General features: G+C 41.5%; 1 protein-coding gene across 10 annotated transcripts in view; it reads left to right on the forward strand.

Annotated features, from left to right (window-relative positions):
- Window positions 1-22267, forward strand: part of LOC127604758 (protein shisa-6-like) — a 63358-nt gene that overhangs the window by 23651 nt on the left and 17440 nt on the right. For 6 of the 10 annotated variants that reach the window (XM_052072016.1, XM_052072015.1, XM_052072017.1 and 3 more), the window contains exon 5: window positions 18409-18447. The exons of the other annotated variants lie outside the window; for them this stretch is intronic. In XM_052072016.1, the coding sequence (XP_051927976.1) occupies window positions 18409-18447 (39 nt within the window). The remainder of the gene's footprint in view (window positions 1-18408; window positions 18448-22267) is intronic. 10 annotated transcript variants of the gene reach the window in all.

Below are 22267 nucleotides of genomic sequence, written 5' to 3' on the forward strand. Positions count from 1 at the left end.
CAGGCATTTTGAGGATGCCCATGTAAGTGTTGTTTTTTTTTTTTCTTTTTTTGAGGGACTGGCAAAAAACTGTTCTTGGACTCTGCCGAGTTGACCTCAAGCAGCTTTCTATCCACCTTCCTTGTGAGGCAAACTCCCGCTCTCATCTCTAATCTATAATTCATAAGTGAAGAAGCTCAGACGGAAAAGACTGAAAAAAAAAGACTGGAAAAGGCAGATAACTTGGTCACTTTTTCTCCTTCCTCCTCCCCCCCCCAACCGGCTGCGTGACTATTATCCAGGGGCCATTGTGCGGGAAAACAAATGGGGGAAATTGCCTTCTCTCTGCGCGGGGTATAAATAATTGTGCATTCCGTGCCGAATTTGGAGTGCGGACTTGTCATTCAGAGCGCAAGGTTGATGACTGCATATTGCACTGTGCAAATAATGAGGAACAGGAGGGATGGGATTCAAATTAATCGTCTGTAGATTGGGATTTATCTCCTAATCTAGTTCTTGTATAAAAATTTTAAAGGGTTCGGAACTCCCCCCACCTTGTTTTATTTATTTATTTATTTATTTATTTTTGTCAAAGCAGCTGCGGCGAATCTTTTAAGTGGAAAATGGGTGTTTAATATTGGTTCCATCTCCGGTCAAGATAATTTTATGGGGTAGTAGCTGATAAATGACTCCTTCTACGGTGGTAATCTGTAATCGTTACCAATTTACAATGGGCAGTTGTTTACTAAGCACCAATTTATTTGCTAATTACACATTTACAGATGATAAACTGCGATGAGAAACCTTTTGTTTTGTTGTTCTCGGCGAAGCGTTTTGATTCACTGAATCCATACTACTCAACCTTCCAATGTCTTTTTATTAAAACCGTTATATATTTAACTACATCCCGAGTCTATCTGCGCCTGTCAATAAAGCAGGTGGCTGCTTCCCGGGGCTTCCATTTTCACACTGTTGTTCAGGCAGCACAAGCTTGAGGAATGAGAGATCAACACCTTGTCAGGCGTACCATTAGGGTCCAATTTGGAAATTCTCGTGGGATGTGAAAGCCTCGGCGTGCTGAGCGGAGCTTTGCTGGGTTGCCGAAGCCAGTCCCTTAGCAAGAAAGCTCAGCCATGTCTACACCTCTTCGCTGTCACTTACTCAATCACTTTCTCCCAGCGCACCTCGGTTATGAATTGTGCTGCAAATTGCCTCCGTGTTGTTACCAATACGGGTTCAGCGAACCCTCCTCCCTTGAAATATCGTTGATCGAGGTTATAGGTATTCCATCGACAATTCCGGACCACGGGGCAAGCCGAGGTATAATTGAAAGGTGCCTTCAAGAGTGATAAATAAAGACGCTTCCCAAGGGGCCATTAGCCGTTTGGACTGGGAGCATGTCAGATGGCGGAAGGGATTCTTTTACACAGCAGTGGAGACCGTTAGTGCACTGCAGGGAAAGGCCTGAAAGGACTATGCTCCAGTTGTGAAAACACAGGAAGGGAGACACTCAAATAGCCTCATTAAAAATCAACTGGAACTGGCCTACGTGTGAGATCACTACAGTATTACACCCAGATGAAATGCTCTCAACTATACTGTAGCTATTACCATTTTAATATGAAGGATGAGCAATTCCAAACATTTTCCTACTTAAAAAAAAAAAAAACTATATGGAGAAGAAGTCCCCAACTACCGGTACTCTCTTACAAGCCCAAGTTTCCACTCTTTTTCACAACAAAAGAATGAATCACTGGAAATGCTTTCTGCCATTTTATAATGAACAAAAAATAGGGATTCCTTCTTTTACATTTTTTAAAATAATTATTTCGACATCAAATAAATGAACAAACATTTATAATTCACAAAGTACTTCAAACTGACATTCAGAACTTTGCATTCTGTACTTATGAACATCAAACCTACGGAAAAAAAAATCACGTTGGGAGCCTTTAGCGCGGTTAGCAGCACTACCAATGGTCTTCAATCACGTGCCGGTAGCAACGAGCAGTTAATTAGCCTCGTGCGCCCATTTGAATCAAGTCTTACAGAGGAAATCTTAAACATGTACACGTTTAAGATGTACTCTGTACATGTTTAAGATGTACTCTGTAAGTTTAGATTGTCAGCTGTTAGCATGTTCGCACTTTAGCATGTTCCAGTTAGCATTTAGTAATTTCTCAATACGTCCCCATAGAGCGCATTGGATTAGTGTAGTCTGGGACATTGTCAACATATAAAAAGTTCAAGTCAAATTTTGCTGCATGTTATTACGGTTTCACTTCATAATTCAAAGAGCTAAACCTTCCTGTACTGTCAGTAAGAGAAAAGAGCGATGCTATCATGCCAATGCTTTGGATTACAATACAAACCAAGTCTTTGAATGGTTTTATTCAATTGAGTGGAGTGGGCATTATATCGGACGTCATCATTTGGTCTTGTGATATAATTTTGTCAGGTTAACTGTCAAGTTTGAAATGTAAGGGCACATTTACAAACTTTGAAAGGCTGCGTTGCAGGGCACCTGTAGTTGAAGTTTTGAGAGCAGAATGAAGACAATTATTTTCTTTCAACTTTTCTTCTCCCCCCCATGAAGTTTCACAAGTCATTAGTAGTATGTTAGTAGTAGTACTTTGTTAATAGTAACAAAGTAATTGTTACATACTGTATTTATAAAAGAACTTTCAAAACAGGCCAAATTGGCCGCATGCTGCCACTGCTGACAGACAAGAGCTGTTATTGTTCTTCCCAGCTCAGTGGAACAGTTTCTACGTCTTAATTACCTCAAGTTTGGCACAGTGCAGCGTTGCAGAGTGAGATGCCACCATGGGGAACACAAGGGGGTGGGCTCAGCTGAGACGGACAGCGGTTGGTGACAGAAGCCAGGGGAGAACGCGATGGAGATAAAGCCCCCAGCTAACATGCCTAGGGTGACAGATGTGATGGTAGAAGGCGGCGGGGGGCACTTGGATCCCTAAGGAAGAGCCGAAGAAAGCGCAAGATCTATCTCTGGGAAGTCCCACATGCCTGTATAGTAGAATTGAAAGAACGGTAAACCACATCGGGAAAAAAATAAAAATGAGACTGCAGATTCAAGTTCAGTCTCTGGCTCTATATTTAAAGGTTTTGTTTACTGTCAGATCTATTTTGTTGCAAGTACATGCATTCCCCCGGGAAAGACTTTTTAGATGTTTCTGAAGTTATACTGCAATGCAATGCTACTGTCAGTATGAATTGTACAAAGGAGCTACAGCTATAGGGTACAAGTGTACATATACTGTATACAGTAAAAAAAAAAAAGTAGACATACATACAGTATATTAGATGTCCTACTCTTCTGAAAATGCCCTACTTTCCCGGTCTGAAAAGCATTCTTACATTGTCACAGAATGAGTACTTTTCCATTCAATATGAGAGCCTCTGCAACTTCGTTTTTTTTCTTTCAGTGCAGCAGCATGGACAGCAAACTGATTCACGGCTAAAAGTGTTTTTATTCCGTTTGGGTGTGAATGATTGCAAGCAAGATATTTTGCTAAGTGCAGCCCGAGAGAGGAGAACTACCCCTTCGGCTAGGCAAATTAATTAGGAGCTTGATATACTGTTCCATGAATACATTTTGAAAATAGATTCAAAACTTTTGCTGAACCCACTTGTTTACATGACAACTGTGTTTTTGGGGGACACACACATAAAAAAAAGGGGGTGGGGGGTCAAGATGAGATTTTGGAATCACAACAAGTACATGAAAACCATGTGAATTATCGTTGGAAACACAATTGCCACATAAAATGCTTTAACATGCATTCTCCAGTATCGGATATCACCAGAGATGCTCTTTCCCTACGGTTTATATCATAACCTACTACAGTATGCGGCGCTTTAGTCATTTTCAAGCACGCAATGTGAATGTGAATCATCCAGTTCAGTCTCTTTATTCTCGGAATGTGGCATTGATCTGTCTGCTCGAGGCAGTCTCCGCCAACCTGGCCGACGTCATCGATATTGCCCCGGGTTGCGTCTAAACAGTGCGGAACTGTTTAGCGGTCCATCAAGGGAAGCGGAAAATGGAGGCTTGTCTTTATGTCCTCGGCGGGGAACTCCACGTGCAACTAATATTACCCTTATCGCTCAGGACGATCATAGAGCAGAATTCTGATAGCCTTGTTTTATTGAATGATGTACTATTTATTATTTATTCATACTATATGGTGTAATGTACACCAATACCGAGATTGATGGTACATCGGCAAAGCAAATAAGTTTTTTTTTGCATCGTAACCATATTTTATCCTCACTGAAAATAGGATGGGGATGTTGAATGACGTTCTTGAGATACATAAGAAAATAAAAATGACATGAGGAATAAGTCACTGGTTAATAGTTGGTAACTTTTAAAAGTCAAACTGTTTCAGAAGACTGATGCAATCTGGATTTTTAAAGAATAACTGACATTTAAAATTTTTTAATAAAAATAAAACTTGGCCCGGAGTAAAACTGCTCCTGTCATCGGTTTCGTTAACTATGTATTTTATGAGATTTTTTTTTCAGGTTGTAAAAGCCGTAGCTCCCAGTGTCTTAATAAAAGGTTTCTGATATTCGTACGTTAAAATACACAAATGTTTACAAAAAATATCGCACACTTACATTTTCGAATGCAAAGATCAAGTATGACTTTTGTCATGTCTGGGGTCAAATTGCTAATTTACATTTCCACATAGTTTATTACGTGTCATTTCTCCACTTCACTTGCAACTATTTTCCCCCCAAAAAAGCAATGAGTAACAAACCTAGCATGTTATCGGAGAATTCTGGAGAGACGCCCCCAGTGCATTTTTTACGCCCCCCACCCCCCCCCCCCCCACCCCGCATCCAGACTGCAAATCGCACGAGAATCAGTTGTTATTATACAAATCACCCAAAACTGTGATGTCACAATTTGACCGAAATTTAAACCAGCTCATTCATTTATGAATTTTTCTGAAATCGACAGACTTGATGTATGGGCAGGCACTGCAGAGATCCACCCTTTTATTGACAAACGCAAGTCAATATCCCCTAATGTGTCCTCTTTAACACCGATAACACGGATGATGATCACCACATCCCACAATGCATCACGACTCTTTCAGAATCGGGCAATTGTGGGATATTGCGGTCATTATCCGGCTCGCGGTAGCCCTGGAGAATGGAACAATGGCGTGTTGTGTGGTAACTTACAAGGAAGGGAAGGGAATTTATTTCGCTTTCTTGCTGTTGCTGAAGGTGGAACCTGGGCACACGCTCGATGGCTGGGACCAAGTTTGTGTCTTTGTGTGTGTGTGTGTGCGAGTATGTGTGCGTGCTCACATGTGCTAAGCATCTTTCAGTATTGAGCACAGAGCGATACGGGTTATCTGGCAAGCGGGAACCAGCTCCACCATAAACATTAATGCACTGCAAGGGAAAAGATGTTGCCTTTCAAGCATGAACAATTTCACGTTAAAAGTGTATCCGGGGCAAATATTTACTGACTTTAACTTCATTTGGATCATTTGACGAAAAAAAATCTCCATGGAGAAGTAAACAACATTTTGATCCAGACTCAATCAGACTTCAATTGTTCCCTTGTAACTCTCTGCTTTTACCGCAGTGGACTGTGTGGCAGACACAGCAAATAAGAAGATATTAAATGAAACAAAAAAGGAATTAGCTTTGCAGTTTTAGCAATGCCTCCGAGGAAATATATTGGTAAATGGAACATGTTTCAAGAGGGGGGATATCTGCAGTGCTGGCAACTCATTGGCTTCAGTCAGGCCTTTTGGCTCACTCATTAACCTTGCAAGGAAGTTGTTTGCATATTTGCATGCACGGCTTTTTAGGCTTGGTGTTCGATTTTGGGTGAGAAGAGAGTGTAATTTTTTTCAATCTTCAACTTGACTTTTTTTTTTTTAATTTAAAGACTAATTTGCTGCTCTTGCAATGTAAAAGTGTTTGCATTGTTTGAAAGTATCTTGTTAACTTGGCTTCGGGATGTAGGGCAGAGGTGGGCGATTCATTTTCCAAAAGGCACATATTAGAAACTGGAACAGTTTTTGAGGGCCGTGCCAATATGAATTTAATGTCTTTATTGACTTTAGCGGTCACTCGTTTACTTTTATTGAGTTGCCGCTTAGTTGACATGGTATGTGGGTGTTGACAATTAAACGTCCATTCAGTTTGTACACCGCTTCTCCTCTTTAGGGTTACAAGTGGAGACCATCTCGATGATCTAAACCCCTAGACCACTTTGATGAAATCCTAAAAACATTGTGAGATTGCCAAGGAAGAAGCGGACTTCTGTTGCATTTGTCAATCGAGGCGTTTGTTATTTTTGAATGGCTGGCTCTACTTTAATAAAAACGGCAAAAGGAGAGATGGATTCCGTTTGAATGCAGCTTTCTTGAAAGGACATCTGCACCACGGTACGATGGAGAACGCACTCACTCGGTAGCTCAATCACTTCCTGCTTTCCCTTACTTCAACAGCCAATCAGAAGCTATCAACATAAAAACATGTCTTAGCAATTATTAAACAACAGAATGTAGTTTAGGTCATCTTAACATGAAAGAATACAATGCTCAAATATAAAATCATAAGAATTAATAATATAACACAAGATTACTTATTGTTAGTTGAAAAAAAATAACCGATATTCCACCTGAGTGTAAGTGGTCATTGAACATGTCTGTCGTGATACCGGATGTGTATGGCGTATGGCGGTGCGGTGTGCCCAGATTTGATTTTGGTTCATCATTATAAAGATTCCAAAGAATTATTTTGCACAAATTCAGTGTGGAAACGTGTGTGCATGGCACTGAGGAATATATATCTTTTCTCTTTACAATTTCTTGAGGTTTAAAGGGGAAAATTCGACTTTGCAAGCACTTGCATAGAAATGACTGGATCTCTGAAGCACCTGACAACCCGCCAAGCGTGAAATAACTAAATTTTGGCTGGATGGATGGATGGATGGCTAAACGATACGTTGGGGTTCACTTGGTTAGAATTCCTCCCTCATCTTGCGATCTGGCTTTCGTGCTGATGCACGCATACAGTTTATGGGCGCCCATGGGAAATCCCTTTGACTTGATCGCTGCCACGCTTTAATAAACAGCCCAAAGAACCGATCTTTAAAAAACCACTAAATGTCTTATCGTGACACATCGAGAGCAGGTTTAAACGGTTCATCATGTAGGGTCATGTTAAAGACTTCACAATTCTGGCGGTTCTCTCTTTTCTGTTTATTTAACCTCTCTTCTGTGTTTGTTTAACCACGAGAGCAAAAGGCCCCAAGCAAGGGCATTATCTTATTTGTTCGGGCTTTTTGGCTGAGCTAACTAATGATCCGATCAAATGTAATAACCCATCCTTTTATATTTTTAGAACACTAATTGAGAAGATGCGATTGCTCTCCCAAGTTTCTTAAGTGTTCCTCGGTTCTCTCTGATAGATTCCGCACTTCCATATCAATACTGTTCTCAAAATGTTTTCATCAGTATTTTTCCAAGGATCAACATTTACAGTTATAATCTGATAGTTTGAACCCTGCTAGTCCCAGGGTCTCGTTGATCAAAAAAGTATCGGTCCCATTATACATTTTGAGCATCCCAAATTTCAAATTCTGAAATGGTCTACTTATTCAAATACATATGATAAGAACACAACAACAATATATATTGATAATAGGTTTCTAAATAAATGCTGCAAAAATGTAAACAATTCAGTCATACAAGATTATTATCGCAAAAAACTATCCAAATTCAGCTGCTTCCTCTGTGATATCTCCGCAATAAACCTTCGCAACGTTTGAACGTTACACGACTTGGCAATCATCTGCTTTCCACGGGGTGATGGCCAATCAAAAACAACAATGGCGGCGATTTCCAAACTGCGATCGTTCCTGGAAAAAAAAAGATTTATCGTATTTTATTTTTTTTCGTTTACCGGAGTTTAAGGAAATTTCCTTGCATCACAAAAACGTACATTATTTGGAACAGTGCGTCTGACGGGAAAATTATGCATCTCGGACGCGGTAAGCGGAGGTAACGAGATGGCTGCATTTAATAGTCATGATTAAGTAAAAGGTTGAAGAATGTCTGATGGGAATTCAACTTGATAGGGAATTCTAAAGTCATGGGCCGTGTTGATTTGACAGGGTATTAATCCTATAATCTGTGTGTCAGAGTCAAGGCTGCTTGTTTGGACAAAAATAATGAAGCAGGTGAAAGCGCAGCGCATGAAAGTGGGTCTGAAAATTCCTCGATCGATTCAAATCAAAAATGTAGATTTCAAGGGCAAATTTCTTCTCAAGTCGGACAAGGAGGGAGTGTGGCTCATCAATTATAATCTACAAATTGTCATTGATGTTTTGACACATTTATAGATTTTACATTATTATTTAAAATTATTTTTTTTATCAGGGCCAAAATGTATTTATATATGCAACTTAGTGCTGAAACCAGGAGGGCTGAGAGGCTTTAACAAGATTTGTTCCACAAAACAATACGAAATGGGACAAATGTACCTCTTTATTTATTTTTACTTGTATTTCATATTTTCCGAAATGGTTTAAAAAAAAAAAGCCCAAACCATCAGTACTAGGTATTTTTCTTCTCCTAAATTTCATTGCCTTCCATTAGTAATGAATCAATGTGCAAAAAAAAAAAAAAAAACCTGTACGCAGTTTTCAGTCATGATCACGACAAGTAGAAACATGTACGGATTTGGTGATATTTTAAGAACAGAACATCGATCTTTGGTTGAAAGACATGCTTTCAAGGTTCTGGGAGCAAAAAAAAAAAAACACTGAGGGATGTTAAAATGTACTGCATGTACTCCATTAGGAGAAAGCTCTTTGGATCGCATTAATTACTCATCCCCCCCGTGTAGATCCAAGTTTATGTGCTTGAAAAAAAACACCCTACTCTCGTCTCCTTGCAGGAAGTGCCGCTCAAGGTCGGCGCGGGCGTCTCTCCCGAAATATCCTTCAGATTTGCCACAGGGACACCCAAGGGGACAAAATCCGAGGGATATTTCACAAAGTCCTCCGCCCTCCATCATAAATAGCTCCGTTGCCGTCCGTCCTTCAAGGCTTTGTGCCTCTCATAGGCCTGATTGATAGGAATGTGCCTTAATCCATTATTTTGGCTCATTGATTGAGCCCAGCAATGAGAGATCGGCGTTACGGCTGGTAACGGGAAACCTCCTATGAGATGACTGCGTCACACAGATACGAGCAGAGGTCGTCAGCCACCGGCCTAACTAATCACCCCCGTGCCGTGAGAAATGGCTATGAAAGCATTCGCGGGGGAAATGCATCATCTCGACACAGTCTCAATCTATCAAACTGCCTCGCTTTCATTTGACTGAAATGCATGCCAATTTGAAATATGACGCTATGTAAGAGTCAGTGGGAACATGTTGGCCGGGGAACCGCAGAATGTAATAATTAAGCACACCCGTAAACATCGATTGTATTTCATCTATTGACGTGGACGTGTTGTGCGTTTCAAGTCGTTTCTCCCGGGAGAACAATTCATGCATGACTCCGGTGCATAATTACCAAAAATATAAATAAATAAAACATGCTTCACTGGTTTAGACGGAGTTACAATATACTACAACAGTTATTTTCCACTTGACTCATCTTTCAATTTGTTACCCTACATGATATGAATCTGGGAGTCGCTTACGCACCAGCAGGAAACTGTTTGGGGGGGGAGGATTAAAAAAATATGTAGTTTGATTTGTCGCTTCTGCAAGGAAAAACCGTGAGTAGGTGTTCAATGCAGGCTAACTCATCTTTTGAGACGTCGATGTAGGAGGAATTCCCTGGTATTCGGATGCTATCAAATGTGATCTACCGACTATTTATTTCAAAAGATAATGAGAATTCTTTACGGGTAGAATAGACACTAGTGGACCTTGCGGAACGGCAGGAACCCACATTTTCTATCCTTCCTTGATTCCGATAATTTGGGCTGAATGGAATCCGCCACGGGGGAGATGGAGTCAAAACGAGCTGTGGAGAGTGAACCGTATGCACACCCCCCAGTAAGCATCAGTCATGATAGAAGGGTACTTGGACTTAATGTTGATCTCCCCGGGCAGACTAAGCGGCGTGACGCACTGGTCAGCCGGACGTCCCGGTGACCGCCCCCACCGCCGCACCAACGCAATCGCAGAGCACCCGGCCTTGCGCCGGTGTGTGGGTGGGTGGCTCCTCCGTGCCGCAAGGCGTTCTCCAGCGCCGGGGAAACCGCCAAGCGTATGTTACCCATGTCATTCAAGTGACTCATTCCACAATGGATTTGAACTCATTCCCTTCCATTAACAGGCAGCTGTATCCATCCATCCATTTTCTGATCCGCTTAACCTCACAAGGTTCACTGGGGGTGCCGGAGCCTATGCCAGCTGTCTTCGGGCAGTAGGCGGGGGACACCATGAACCGGTTGCTAGCAAATCGCAGGGGACACAGAGACAAGCAACCATCCACGCTCACATTCACACCTCGGGACAATTTAGAGCGTTCAATCAGCCTGCCATGCATGTTTTTGGAATGTGGGAGGAAACCGGAGTACCCGGAGAAAACCCACGCAGGCCCCGGGAGAACATGCAAACTCCAGACAGGGAGGCCACAGCTGGAACTGAACCTGGTACCTCTGTACTTTGAGATCGAGGCGCTAACCACTGGCCCACCGGGCCACGGCAACTATATCAACAGCATAAACACCCCATGCCCCCCTCAAAATGTGACGTATACTCCAGTGCGACTTATGTTTATGGTGCGGAATCGTCGCAAGATAATTTTTTTGTCTTTTATGCACTTTATGGGTGATGTGGTTTATACCCCGGAGTGATTTATAATCCAGAAAATACGGTATGTGTTTTGTTTCTTTTATAATATATGATATGCATTTTTTTTTAACGTTTCAGCGCGACCGCTCATCATTCAGCCCACAGATGCTACGTACATCCACTGCTCACATTTCTTTCATTCAGAGACTTAAAATTCCAGTGAGCCGCCGACATTTTACCATTTTGAAACGGGCAATTTGAAAGTGGATTAACCTTTTATACCCAAATTTGAGCCGGCTCAATAGTTTTTTTTTTTTCTGAGAACGACTAGCATCAGCAGTAATCAAACTTATTCTCAAACACATAGACCGGTGGCGAAATGCATTAGGCTACCCTTCAGTGAGACGGTATAGATATTTAAATATATTTAAATGTCTACATATGGTCCGCGAAAGGTTCATCACATTCACACGCCCTCAAGCCGCCCCCAGCCTGATGTGCCAGGGCGCAAAATTAATCACCGTTGCCGCTGATGCGACCGGTGGCGCTTTTGTGAAATGTTAATAAAGCCATACCGCCATCCCCGTGGCTGCTCGCTAAATCTCAATGACTTCATTAGCTCGTCACCGCGAGTCATGACGCACGGTGCCAAAAGCCATTAAACCACAACAGAAAATCCAGTCCGCGGGCTTTCCGCGCCGGTTGGATACGCTCTGCTGGTTTTCACATAATAACTGACATATCAATAGTTGCGGGAGTGTGTCGAAATCAATATGCGGATTTGTCTCGCGCTCGTCGCAAAACGTATCGCAAATTGTGCACGCCTCATCAAGTCACGTTGGCTCTTGTGCCGATGTCGACACTCCTTTTAAATGCTGATGTTGAGCGCAGGATAGAATGGCAGTCAAGAATTAATTACCTGCCACGGATGTCCCCCCCCACCCACCATTCATAGCAACGTAACCCTTCTTTCAAATATATACACCTGGAAACAGTAAATGGAAAGTCGAAACATCGTAGGAGAAGTGAGTGGAAAGGTTAGAAAAGAATAGTTGATCTTTAAGCAAATGACTTTTTAGTCCTCATTTAATCAAATCTGATTTATGTTAAAACACACCACAACCCCCACTAACATATATGACACTGCGTATTTATGTTTCCTTTGTTGGACTCCTGCAAAATGATAATTATAGGGACTTCTTACCCCTATGTGCAATTAAAAAAAGCGTTATCTTTGCCAATGACTGACAGTTGACTGAAAAACTGCAGTTCTCGCTCTCTCTCCCATTTCAGCATGAAGGCAGTCCACCCACACGGTCTCCTTATTGTTATGGCTCCATTATTAATGAGTTTTGAATTAACGGGCTATGGAATGTCTTCCACTGGAGCCCCTGCGGGGTCTGATAAAAATTAATTTAATTGGACATAAAGAACTTACCGTGGAAGCAAGGAACAATTGTTTGTTTTATTCCTCGGTCCCACCCCCCCGCACCCTCACAGTTTGAACGTGTAATTTATTTTGAAGACAATATGTTCAATACAAAAAAAAATGACAGATGTAAACATAGCAGAAAACAGCGATAGATGAGATCGACTCCAGCTCAAACACAACCCTAATGAGTACACGCGGGATAGAAGGTGAATGAATGGATGGAAGGCTTAAAAAAAAAAAAACTGAAGATGGCTAGTAGATGATCCATGGTTGCTGCGGCAACAACACTACAACTGTTTAATTTTAATTTGAGTTGTATCCAATTAAAACGAGCACACATTTGCATTGAAGGGCAGTGAAAAATCCTGCGTCATTATTTCCGAAACTATCATCAGTTCCCGTTTTCCTGAGAGCATTTGGAATCGCGATTTTGAAATCGATTAAGTTGTTTTTAATCAATACAATGACACCTTTAAGGCAGTCATCAAGCCAATTTGGTGAGCCAGTGATTACAAAAAACAAACAAACAAAAATGTATATCGAGGCAATTCAATTGTTCTCTTCTACATTCAAATTGTCAGCATCATGTAAAACCCAAACAGACAATGCTAAAGCTGTTTTTCATTGTTCATGTCCCGAGTGAATAAATAAATAAATAAATAAATAAATAATGGCTCTTCATAGTAAATGGCCAAATTAAACACCCTCAACTTTGACTACGGGTCCACCAACATGTTGAACGAGTTTACTGCTTCACATAAAAATGACCAACAGGGCCAACTTTCTGGTGGTCATTTTTTTTCTTTTATTATTATGGCCTACTCATCTATCGAGCTCACCGAGCAGCCAAAATTGGTCTCTGTGCATCACTTTAACCCTTTTCTCAGTTTTAAAGCATGAAGAATAGCGAGGCTCTGTCGGAACGGCCATATTAACTTTGCTGGCTGTGAGACCTTCTGAAAGCAGATTAAAAATTACTTCAGCGTCTCGCTAAAAATGAGTCATTAGGAAAGTCAGAAAAACACGCCTCCACCATTTTTTTTTCCTGAAACACCAGCACCACCAGGTGCTTGTGTGCATCCCTGGGCTGCTCAACCACGGTTTGAGGACTCACGCTTTATTTATTCATTCCTTTTAATAATAAAAATGTGACAATGATTGATACAATAATAAGGGTAAAAAAAGTGGGCTGGTCTAAGGGATGAAACTCCAGGATTGAAAATAAATCCCACTGTGGCCATGGTTAGTTTTGAAAAACATTGTTTTGAATCTTGTGTAAACTACACTATACTGTCACAGTGCCATTTGAATTTAGTTCTTCATCCTTTATTTTTTTCCCCTCTGTCCTCCAGCACAATTCTCTATAATAAGCTTGTACATGAGATATGATTCTTGGAATTAAAACAGCATTTGCCCTTTTGATCATGAGGTACTATAGAATGCCGAAATAGGACTCGCCCTTATTTATCGAATCTCGCCACTCGGTCATATAATCTTACTGCCGTGTACACTGCACTTGGAGGATCGCTCTTTGCGATGAAGCATTAATGAAGTACGCTTTTTTTCTTACAAGAAGAAAAATACAAAAAAGGAACTTTTGTACTTTTTCTTTGTTAATTGCATCAGAATTGGTTTTCATGCTCAACAATGCCAACTGCTGAACCCAATCAGCGCAAATATGTAACATGCTGCTTTACCAATGTTTCACGAACATTGACTAAACGATTTCCACCGTCATTTATCTTCGTTCCACGACATCGATTTTCACATATTTTACTGGAAAAACAGCCTAATTTACTCTCTCGCGCAAGCTCATGAGTGTCCTCGCCCTCATAAACTGCAAGTGAGAAGCACCATTATCAAAAAGCCATGTTATCATCTAATATAGAGGCCGACGTGGGATGGTGCTGCTGGCAGCGTGGTTATGTAAGCCGCTTTCTCGGGGACTGATAGCAATCCAATACACCCAGCAGGGGAGCAATGGTGTGTGTGTGTGTGTGTGTGTTTCGGTGTTGGGGATGTGAAACAAATCACACATTTGAGTTTTACACCCAGTATTTTACCACAGGTACAGAAGGATTCACTTTGTCACACCGGTTGATTTGCTAATATGCTAATGTCGCGTGATTAGCGAAGCAGACAACGCTGGCGAATCTTTGCTCAGTGAGGTGTTGATTAAAAGAATTCAAAAACCTGGGTGAGATAGAAATTGTCTTCTTGGGCAGGGGTGTCAAACTAATTTTTGTTGCGGTCCACATTGTTTTTACGGTTTGCCTTGGAGGACCATTGTGAATTTTGGAAAACCATATAAATGTTTAATCACCTCCACATATTACATACACAGCACACAACAAATTGATGAGTAACTAGTTTTAAAATCAGAAATCAAGAATAATGACTTATTGTGGATTACATGTGACAATTTGAAATTTTGGTTCAGACTTTAGCAAGTACCATGGAACTCGACATGCTTGATTTGCTTTCGCGGGCCACATAAAATGAGCGGGCGGGCCGGATCGGTTTTCTATTTTGAGTGACAAAAGGGTTGCGTTGCGGGGAAGGCGGGAGGGTTCACTCCATTTGCCGCTCTTACGGTTGTCTATCCCTTGTTGCTGTGCAGCAATGGGGTGTCTCTGTATGTGAAGATGTCTGTGACAGAGCGCTGTTCCAATTAAGGAGCACGACCATTGTTGTTTACAGTGCAGCCTCCGACAAAATGTGTGTCATTTGTAACCCGGCCTCAGAAGTCGGAATTTTATGAATTTCATCCCTCCGCAGTCACCTTTGGAATTTATCTCTCCGCTCTGGCTTTCTGGAAAATTACATGTCAAAATAAATGACTGCTTTACGTGGCGGGCCGTGTAGAAATGAGAGGATTGTTTTTTCTGGCGGTGCAAGAGTAAAATGCAAAATCTTCCTGCAAGCACGCCTCAGTGAGAAGAAACTATTTGCTGAAACAACACACGCATCGCAAAATACACAGCGTCATACTGAGATAAGAGGAAATGTTTCTTCTAGGTGTACTGTAAATAAAAGGGTGGCGTCGGTTGCAAAAGATCTGAACGGCAGAAGCAGGTTCCTGGTTGGGAGCACTCAGAATGTTTTTTTTTTTTTCAAAAAAATACAATAAAAATAGGAAATCAAACGTTAACATTTGGGGTAGACTAAGCTGTGTTGAAAAAGTTCAAAAGGGAGCTGTGCGCCACTTTGGACGTGAACACAGATTTGTTTCGTCGCCGATGGGAATAGCTGCTTTCTTACCCTTTAAATGGTGCGTCTGAGAGTGGCGCTGATACTCCTTGACATGGCACAAATTCAATTTATGGATAACGAAGAAAGAAAATAATTGAAGCAGCAGAAACGTTGAGGGGCCGATTGACAGTCGAGCCGAAAGGGGAAAAAAATTGAGTCAAAAACCATATCGCTGTTGAATACTCAGATATGATAAAATAGCGTGTAAAAGCCACAAGATGGATCAGCAAGCCACATATTCTGGTTCAACTTGCCGTATTTGACTTTGTGCATTATATCCCATCCTGCAGGAATTCCTCGCCCCTTTTGTTCGCTTTCAAAAAGCCTAAAGCATTGAACACGGCAAGAAAAGAATGCAGGGAAAGGAAGTGTCTCTTCTGGGGGCGGGAAAGGGGACACGTTGCAACTATCAATACTTTATCCTTGTCACCCTTGTCTTACATTATTCCTTTCATTCATGTGATCATTTTAAAGGCATTGATTGATACTTGGCTGTGATCCAGCAGCAGATTTATTCCGGTATTGGAACTACAGTCTGTAATTACTTGCAGACACTAATCAGTGCGCAATTATAACAACTCATTGCCACATTAAAATCATTAAGCTAAATTAAAATGAAAAAAAAAAAAAACCAAAACGTACTTGGACTTGATATCGCCACACTGATATGGAGCAAATGTTTTGATTATCCATTTTCCACGTAAAATATGTCCTCATCCTTTGAGGGACAGCGGTTACTACAGTGGACAGCGTATCATGTTACAGGGTGCATGAAAGGGTTAATGTAACAGCAACCATCCCTGTATTATGTTTTTTTTTGGAATTGTTGTGAGAGAGTAAACTGCTGTATCTTTTTTAAGAAATGCATTCGGATGACGTCGGGAGCTGTCAGTCAAGTGCAGAGGCACTCGGTTGTTGTTTGAAGGCAATTGATTCCAGGAAGCCATATTTGGTTGGATTTTTAAGCGACAGTATTTTTGCCTTTAGTCATGACAAAGAAGAAAGCAAATCAGGGTGAAAGCAAAAATCATAAATAAAAATGAATATATCAGAATAAACTCCTATAATGTGACCCATGGTGAGACCTATTTGAAATTCAAACTGTACAACTTAAGGGGGTGTATTATGTAAGCGTATTTCAGAGCACATGTAGCAGATCATCAAAGTGTGTCAACTAGCAATCAATTAACAGTGCGGGAAACACGCACAGTACTAAAACCTGTTGGAATATTGATTAAAAAAAAGTATGAAAATTACCAAATAAAAACAAGACATTCAAATTAAAAAAGAAAATAACTCATGAAACCGGCCGAGCCAAAAAAAATTACATTAAATACACACACAAAAAAAAAAAGACCATAGGCACACACTGAACCAAGGCATGCAGTCTAATTAACTAATTCACTCCCAAAGACGTGTTTAAACGTCTTTTCAGACTAGGGCTAGAATTGGCTGGTCGTGAATGAGTTAACATCACAGATCAGCTCGTCGGCCTTGTAAGACGGTGACAAGTCGTCTCTGTGCCGTTTGGTGACACACTAAACACGGACGGACAAGAGGAACTGAAAAAGAGAGTTGTCGGAAGAGATGATAAAGAATTATCGATGATGATTTTTTAGTTCAACATGCTATTCATATCAAACTATAGATTGACGGACAGTGTTATTTATTTTCTCTTCATGGACACGTCTTACTCTCTTGTTATGATTCCTATGTGGTTGTAACTGAAATGAGATGTTATCGAGTAGAGGCATATTTCTAAATTGGAGGGAGAGAAACTGCGTCGTCGCGCTCCAGTGCAGTCTTGCCATGTCCCGATCCATTGTGTCCTTTTTGCATTGAAATGCTGACACGTGCCGTTTGAATGTTTCCATAAACCTCCCACTCTTATCAGTCCACTCATGTGGAAAATCTGAAATTCATGCTAATCAGCCTATTTGCGGCTCCGCTTTCCATTTCTCAACGCACCGTTTATTTGGTCCGTGGGTTTGAGGTCAACACCGGCGTGCGGAGTGTCCGGACCCCGGTATACCCCTCCTCCCCCATCTCCGTGTGCGACGGGAGGAAGGTGTGATGAAAAACGTGATGGCTGATCGTGAAGGATGGATCAAAGTACAGTCATACTTCGGTTTTCGACCATAATCCGTGCCAGAAGGCTGTTCGAAAACTGAAACCATGCTCTTAAAAAAAAATCTTTATTGAACGCGTCTGTTCACAATGGAACGTCCCACAACGAAGTGTCACTTCCTCGTGTATAGGCGAGTGGAGTCAAGTGACGCATTCAAGTGCGCTGACTTTGTTCGAAAACCGAAATTCGGTCGTCATCCGAGGCATAAAAAACTCGAAATTTTGGGTCGAAAACCGATTTTTTCGGGAAGAGAGACGTTCGAAAACCGAGGTTTGACTGTACTGTATTGTTGTGTCAGTAAGCACAGACGTGTGGCACTGTTCCTCCTTTTAACTTTCTGTTCCGTTCGGTTCGACGCATTGGGGGCGAAACGAGCTAGCAAGCAAATGTGCGTGAGATTTTCGTTTCGTTGATAAAGATGGCTGATCCTGCGCATCACGATGTCAAGTGGCGTCAAAACAAAAATGTTACAGCAACATCAAATTATGATTTGGACATATTCTGACATGTACTTTATGTCTAACTAGGTTTACAGCAAGGCAGAAATACTTCTGCAAAATTTCGTAAAACTTTGAAAGGCAAGATTTTTTTTTAAGTTTAGTGTTGTTGTATTTTTCTTGTCCAATGTCAACAATTATTTTTTTTTTTACAGTTTTGAAATTTTGAGGTTTTATTCTTCAACCCTGACTCCTCAACTTAAATACTCGCCGGTCAATATTTTGTTGTGATTGTCATTGTCATGTTTTTTATCTCATCCAAAACCGAATCGTCTAATAGATAACCGCTTGGTTGTGTTTTCTAGGAGAAAAACATTGGCCCGTCCGCTCCCAGAGTCACCATGGTAGGCATGGCTGTTCTTCGTTAAACGGTCAAAGTTGCCTCTAATCACTTCCTGTTTACATTTTTCTTGACTCGAGTCTAAAAGTATTTCTGATAAAAATCCATCACTTGAATTTGGGATTGAATATTTTGAAAGTGCTTCGAGGCATCTTATACCTACTGTGTAAATTCCAGTGCATTGCCACTAACGTGTGTCTTCCGAGTTCTGTTGTCCTTGTCCCGAAGATGAACACGTGTGTAGCTTTGTCCCTGTGCTCTTGTTCTCGGGGTGTAGCCGTACATAAACTACAATTCGAAACCCTTCAACAGTCCATTCACACCAACATAGTTTAAGACAGAACCTATTTATCTTTCTTGCATCTTAACGCCAATTGCGATATGTGTATTTATCGTCACGATGCAACCAAGGATTGAGGAAATTCAGTCCAGTTATAACTGGTCGAAAAAAAGCTAGCCGCATTTCAAATGCATCTACTTCAAGCTTCTTCATGACAACATGGAAGCTTTGAGCTCAAATTCGATTCATTCTGGGCCGCTGTTCAGATTTCAAAACCTAAACATCTCAGAGGAATTACATTTCAGAGTGAAATTGCTATCGTAAAACCTTTCGGTAACAGTACAATTTCAAGTAACTTGACATCATTTTTAAAAGCATCAACACATACATCACAGGTGTCAAACACAAGGCCCGGGGCCCAGATCCGGCCCGACAGTTCATTTCACGTGGCCCGCAGAAGCAAATCTGGCATGTCGACTTGCATGATCCTTGCTAAAATCTGGACCTCAATGTCAAACTGTCATGTGGAATAAATAACGTAGATATTCTGCAATAATTTCGTTACCCCGTTTACGCTCCTTAACAACAGTTACAGTTGACTGATTTCAAAACTAGCAATTGATCAATTTGTTGTGTACGAGAAAAAAACGGTGTTGAATTTGTTCAATTTTATTTAGTCAAGTGGCTGCCCACATTAGAATCATATGGATTATTAGTATTTTTTAAAGTAGATGTATACTCTACTTTAAAAAAATATCTTGATGCAGGTGATTTTAGTCTGTGCAACCATTTGACTGAATAAAATTGAGTAAATTCAACCCATTTTATTTTTCAAGTCTACCTTGACGTTTCCTCAGCCATTTTGTGATTGATGATTCCAAAAATCGCAGTCCATAAATATTTGGATGAAATACATATTGAGGAAATTGTATTTCCAGCCATTACTTTGCGCGCGATTGTGCATCCAAACAATGTTGGTCTGAAATACGCATTCATTATGTACTGCTACACTCCAATCAGGTTCAATCGGTAACCTACCGATGCAGCCTAGTCTTGGAAAAAAATATAAATAATGTGATGAATACCACTGCAATTCTTTGCGATTCATGTCGCCTTTGTGCCCGAGCTATTTGGTCCTAATTAAGCAGAATCCCAGCAAAACACAAAGATATGAAATGCTAATAATGGATTGTTCCTCTTGATGTTTGTTGCAGCTGACCTACATTGTACTTTTATTTTTTCTTTCATCCTTTTGTGCATTCAAACCCAAATGGTCCCCTTTCACGCCTCTGTACTCAAACATGTGAACTGTATGTTTTTTGATCTGCTTAAACTGGAGTATTTTCTGTGTCGTCAACTTGAAACGAACGTCCGAAGCGCGACGGCGCGCGGGCTCAACTGTACGTCTCGGTGGAGAGGAGGTCTGGTTCTATGAAGGCATGGATAAAGGCAGTTTTGATGATGTTACTTCTTTTATTTGAAGAAGACATCAGATAAATCTGTGCTTATCCTTGCTCACGATATGCGGACCCTCCTCTAGCTCTTCCTCGCCTCCACTCAAAGGAAGTCTGCTTCTCAACAGTCTGCAAATGGAGTCTGTTGGTATGTCAATCAACTGCTGGGAGAAATCACTTGCTTCTCAATATACAGTCTGCTATATACACTTATACCGCATTTTCCGCACTATAAGGCACACCTAAAAGCGTTCAATTTTCTCAAAAGCTGACAGTGCGCCCTATAATCCGATGCGCCTTTTGTACGAAATTAGTCTTTATATTTCCCATTGAGTTGTTTTCCTCTTAGTGTTCCGATGCCATCTAGTGGTGATTATTAGCAGGAACCAATTGCAATCTAAAAGGGGTTCCGCCCGACACTAATTGACATGCGCATTCACCAACACACACAAACAAACAACGCCTTTGTGAGCTCTGCGCAGACAAAATGAAATTAAGAAAATACCAAAAGCGTAGTTAACGACTGACTCAACGAAGGAAGAAGGAGACAAGCAAGACTTACATATTTAGTCCCTGGTGGATGTGAGCTTTGTTAACGTTAACTTTCATCTTTAATTTATTATTTTATTATGCCATTTGTATTAACATGTTTCATGTCTCTGTTTGCGACTAGTTCTAATGGCTTTGTTACAGCTGCAGCAGTTGTGAAGGCTCTATTGAAATAAGGCTGAACAGTATTCTATTGTATTGTATTCCCATCAGTGTGGCACCATCTAGTGGAAGAATTGCGCAACCGCAGCCACTGCTTAGAATGCAGTGTGCCCTATACTATATATGAAAACTGTCTTTATACAGGCCACTCATTGAAGGTGCGCCTTACATTCCGCAGTGCCTTAGAGTGCAGAAATACACACACACACACACACACACACACAGGTCTACACAGAAACATGAATTCTTCGATGGCAATATCACAGTGTCACACTGTTTGATTATTACCTGTACAAAAAGTGTGCCGCTTTGGCTTTGAGGTGTCGGAAGAGAGCGAAAATGTGTTGGCACTGTAGGAACATCGGCGAGCTCAGCTTCAATAAAAATGGATCTCTTATTGCCTTGTAATACACAGGGTCACACTAGACCGCGTGGGTTCACCGCGAATCACGTTTCAAAATGAACTGCTATGAGGTCCACTTCAACCACTTGCCCTATCCCATCACCTGCTGAGACTATCGCCGTGCGTTTCTCGAGATGGAGAGGCATGGCGAAGTCAAGTAACCACTTGGCCTGCAGTGTCTTGGGGGTGATTGTGAGTTATGAGGTAAAGGGCATTACTTATTGGAAATGGGCAAAGAAAGAGGCCGAAGTGGGATTACATTGCACTCGGGAAGGCTGTGAGGGCACTGCAATCCGGAGCTCATTGCAGAATGCACTTACGAATGCGGAATGATATCCGAGTCGAATAGCTGTTGGGCTCATTTGGAATGTCTGTTCATTGCTTTTTCCCCCCCCCTCTCTCATTAGTAGATATGAAATTTCGATAAACCGAGAAGCAGAACCATCTGGAAATACTTTTATATCCACAGATGATCAATGGGCGCTGCTCGGGATATCAATCAGGAGGCTCAAGCTGCTACTGCCCAGGGGCCTAAAGCTTTGTCCCCCCAATCCCCTCCCCCACTTCCCTCAAACTGAGGTTATTATGGTAGTTAGCATTCTGCGGTAAAATGTGAACAGTCTTTGTCAGTTGTTAAATGTCAAGCCCTTGGTGGTTTCCCTTTCCTTTACTGCGAGAGGAGGCCATGGGCGCGCAAGTGTCACTGGGCTGTCAACAGAAGCAGTGGGATACAGACAACCACATTCACACTGAACACACTTTAAACACGCGCGAGCGCGGACATGCAGAGTCACACAGACGTGCACAAGGGAAAAGCTCAATAAAAGCTCGACCTTCTCTGGGCTGTTCGGAAATCCAACAGCTCCACTTGGCAGAGCTAATGGGATGGCAGGGGGGGGGGTTCCGTGGGTTCTGGAGAGCCATGTTGGGAAAGGAGCGCGGTCGAGAGTTGACTCTGAGATCTGTGATGAGTGCT

This window comes from Hippocampus zosterae, chromosome 7 (assembly GCF_025434085.1).
Source record: "Hippocampus zosterae strain Florida chromosome 7, ASM2543408v3, whole genome shotgun sequence".
Lineage (NCBI taxonomy): Eukaryota > Metazoa > Chordata > Actinopteri > Syngnathiformes > Syngnathidae > Hippocampus > Hippocampus zosterae.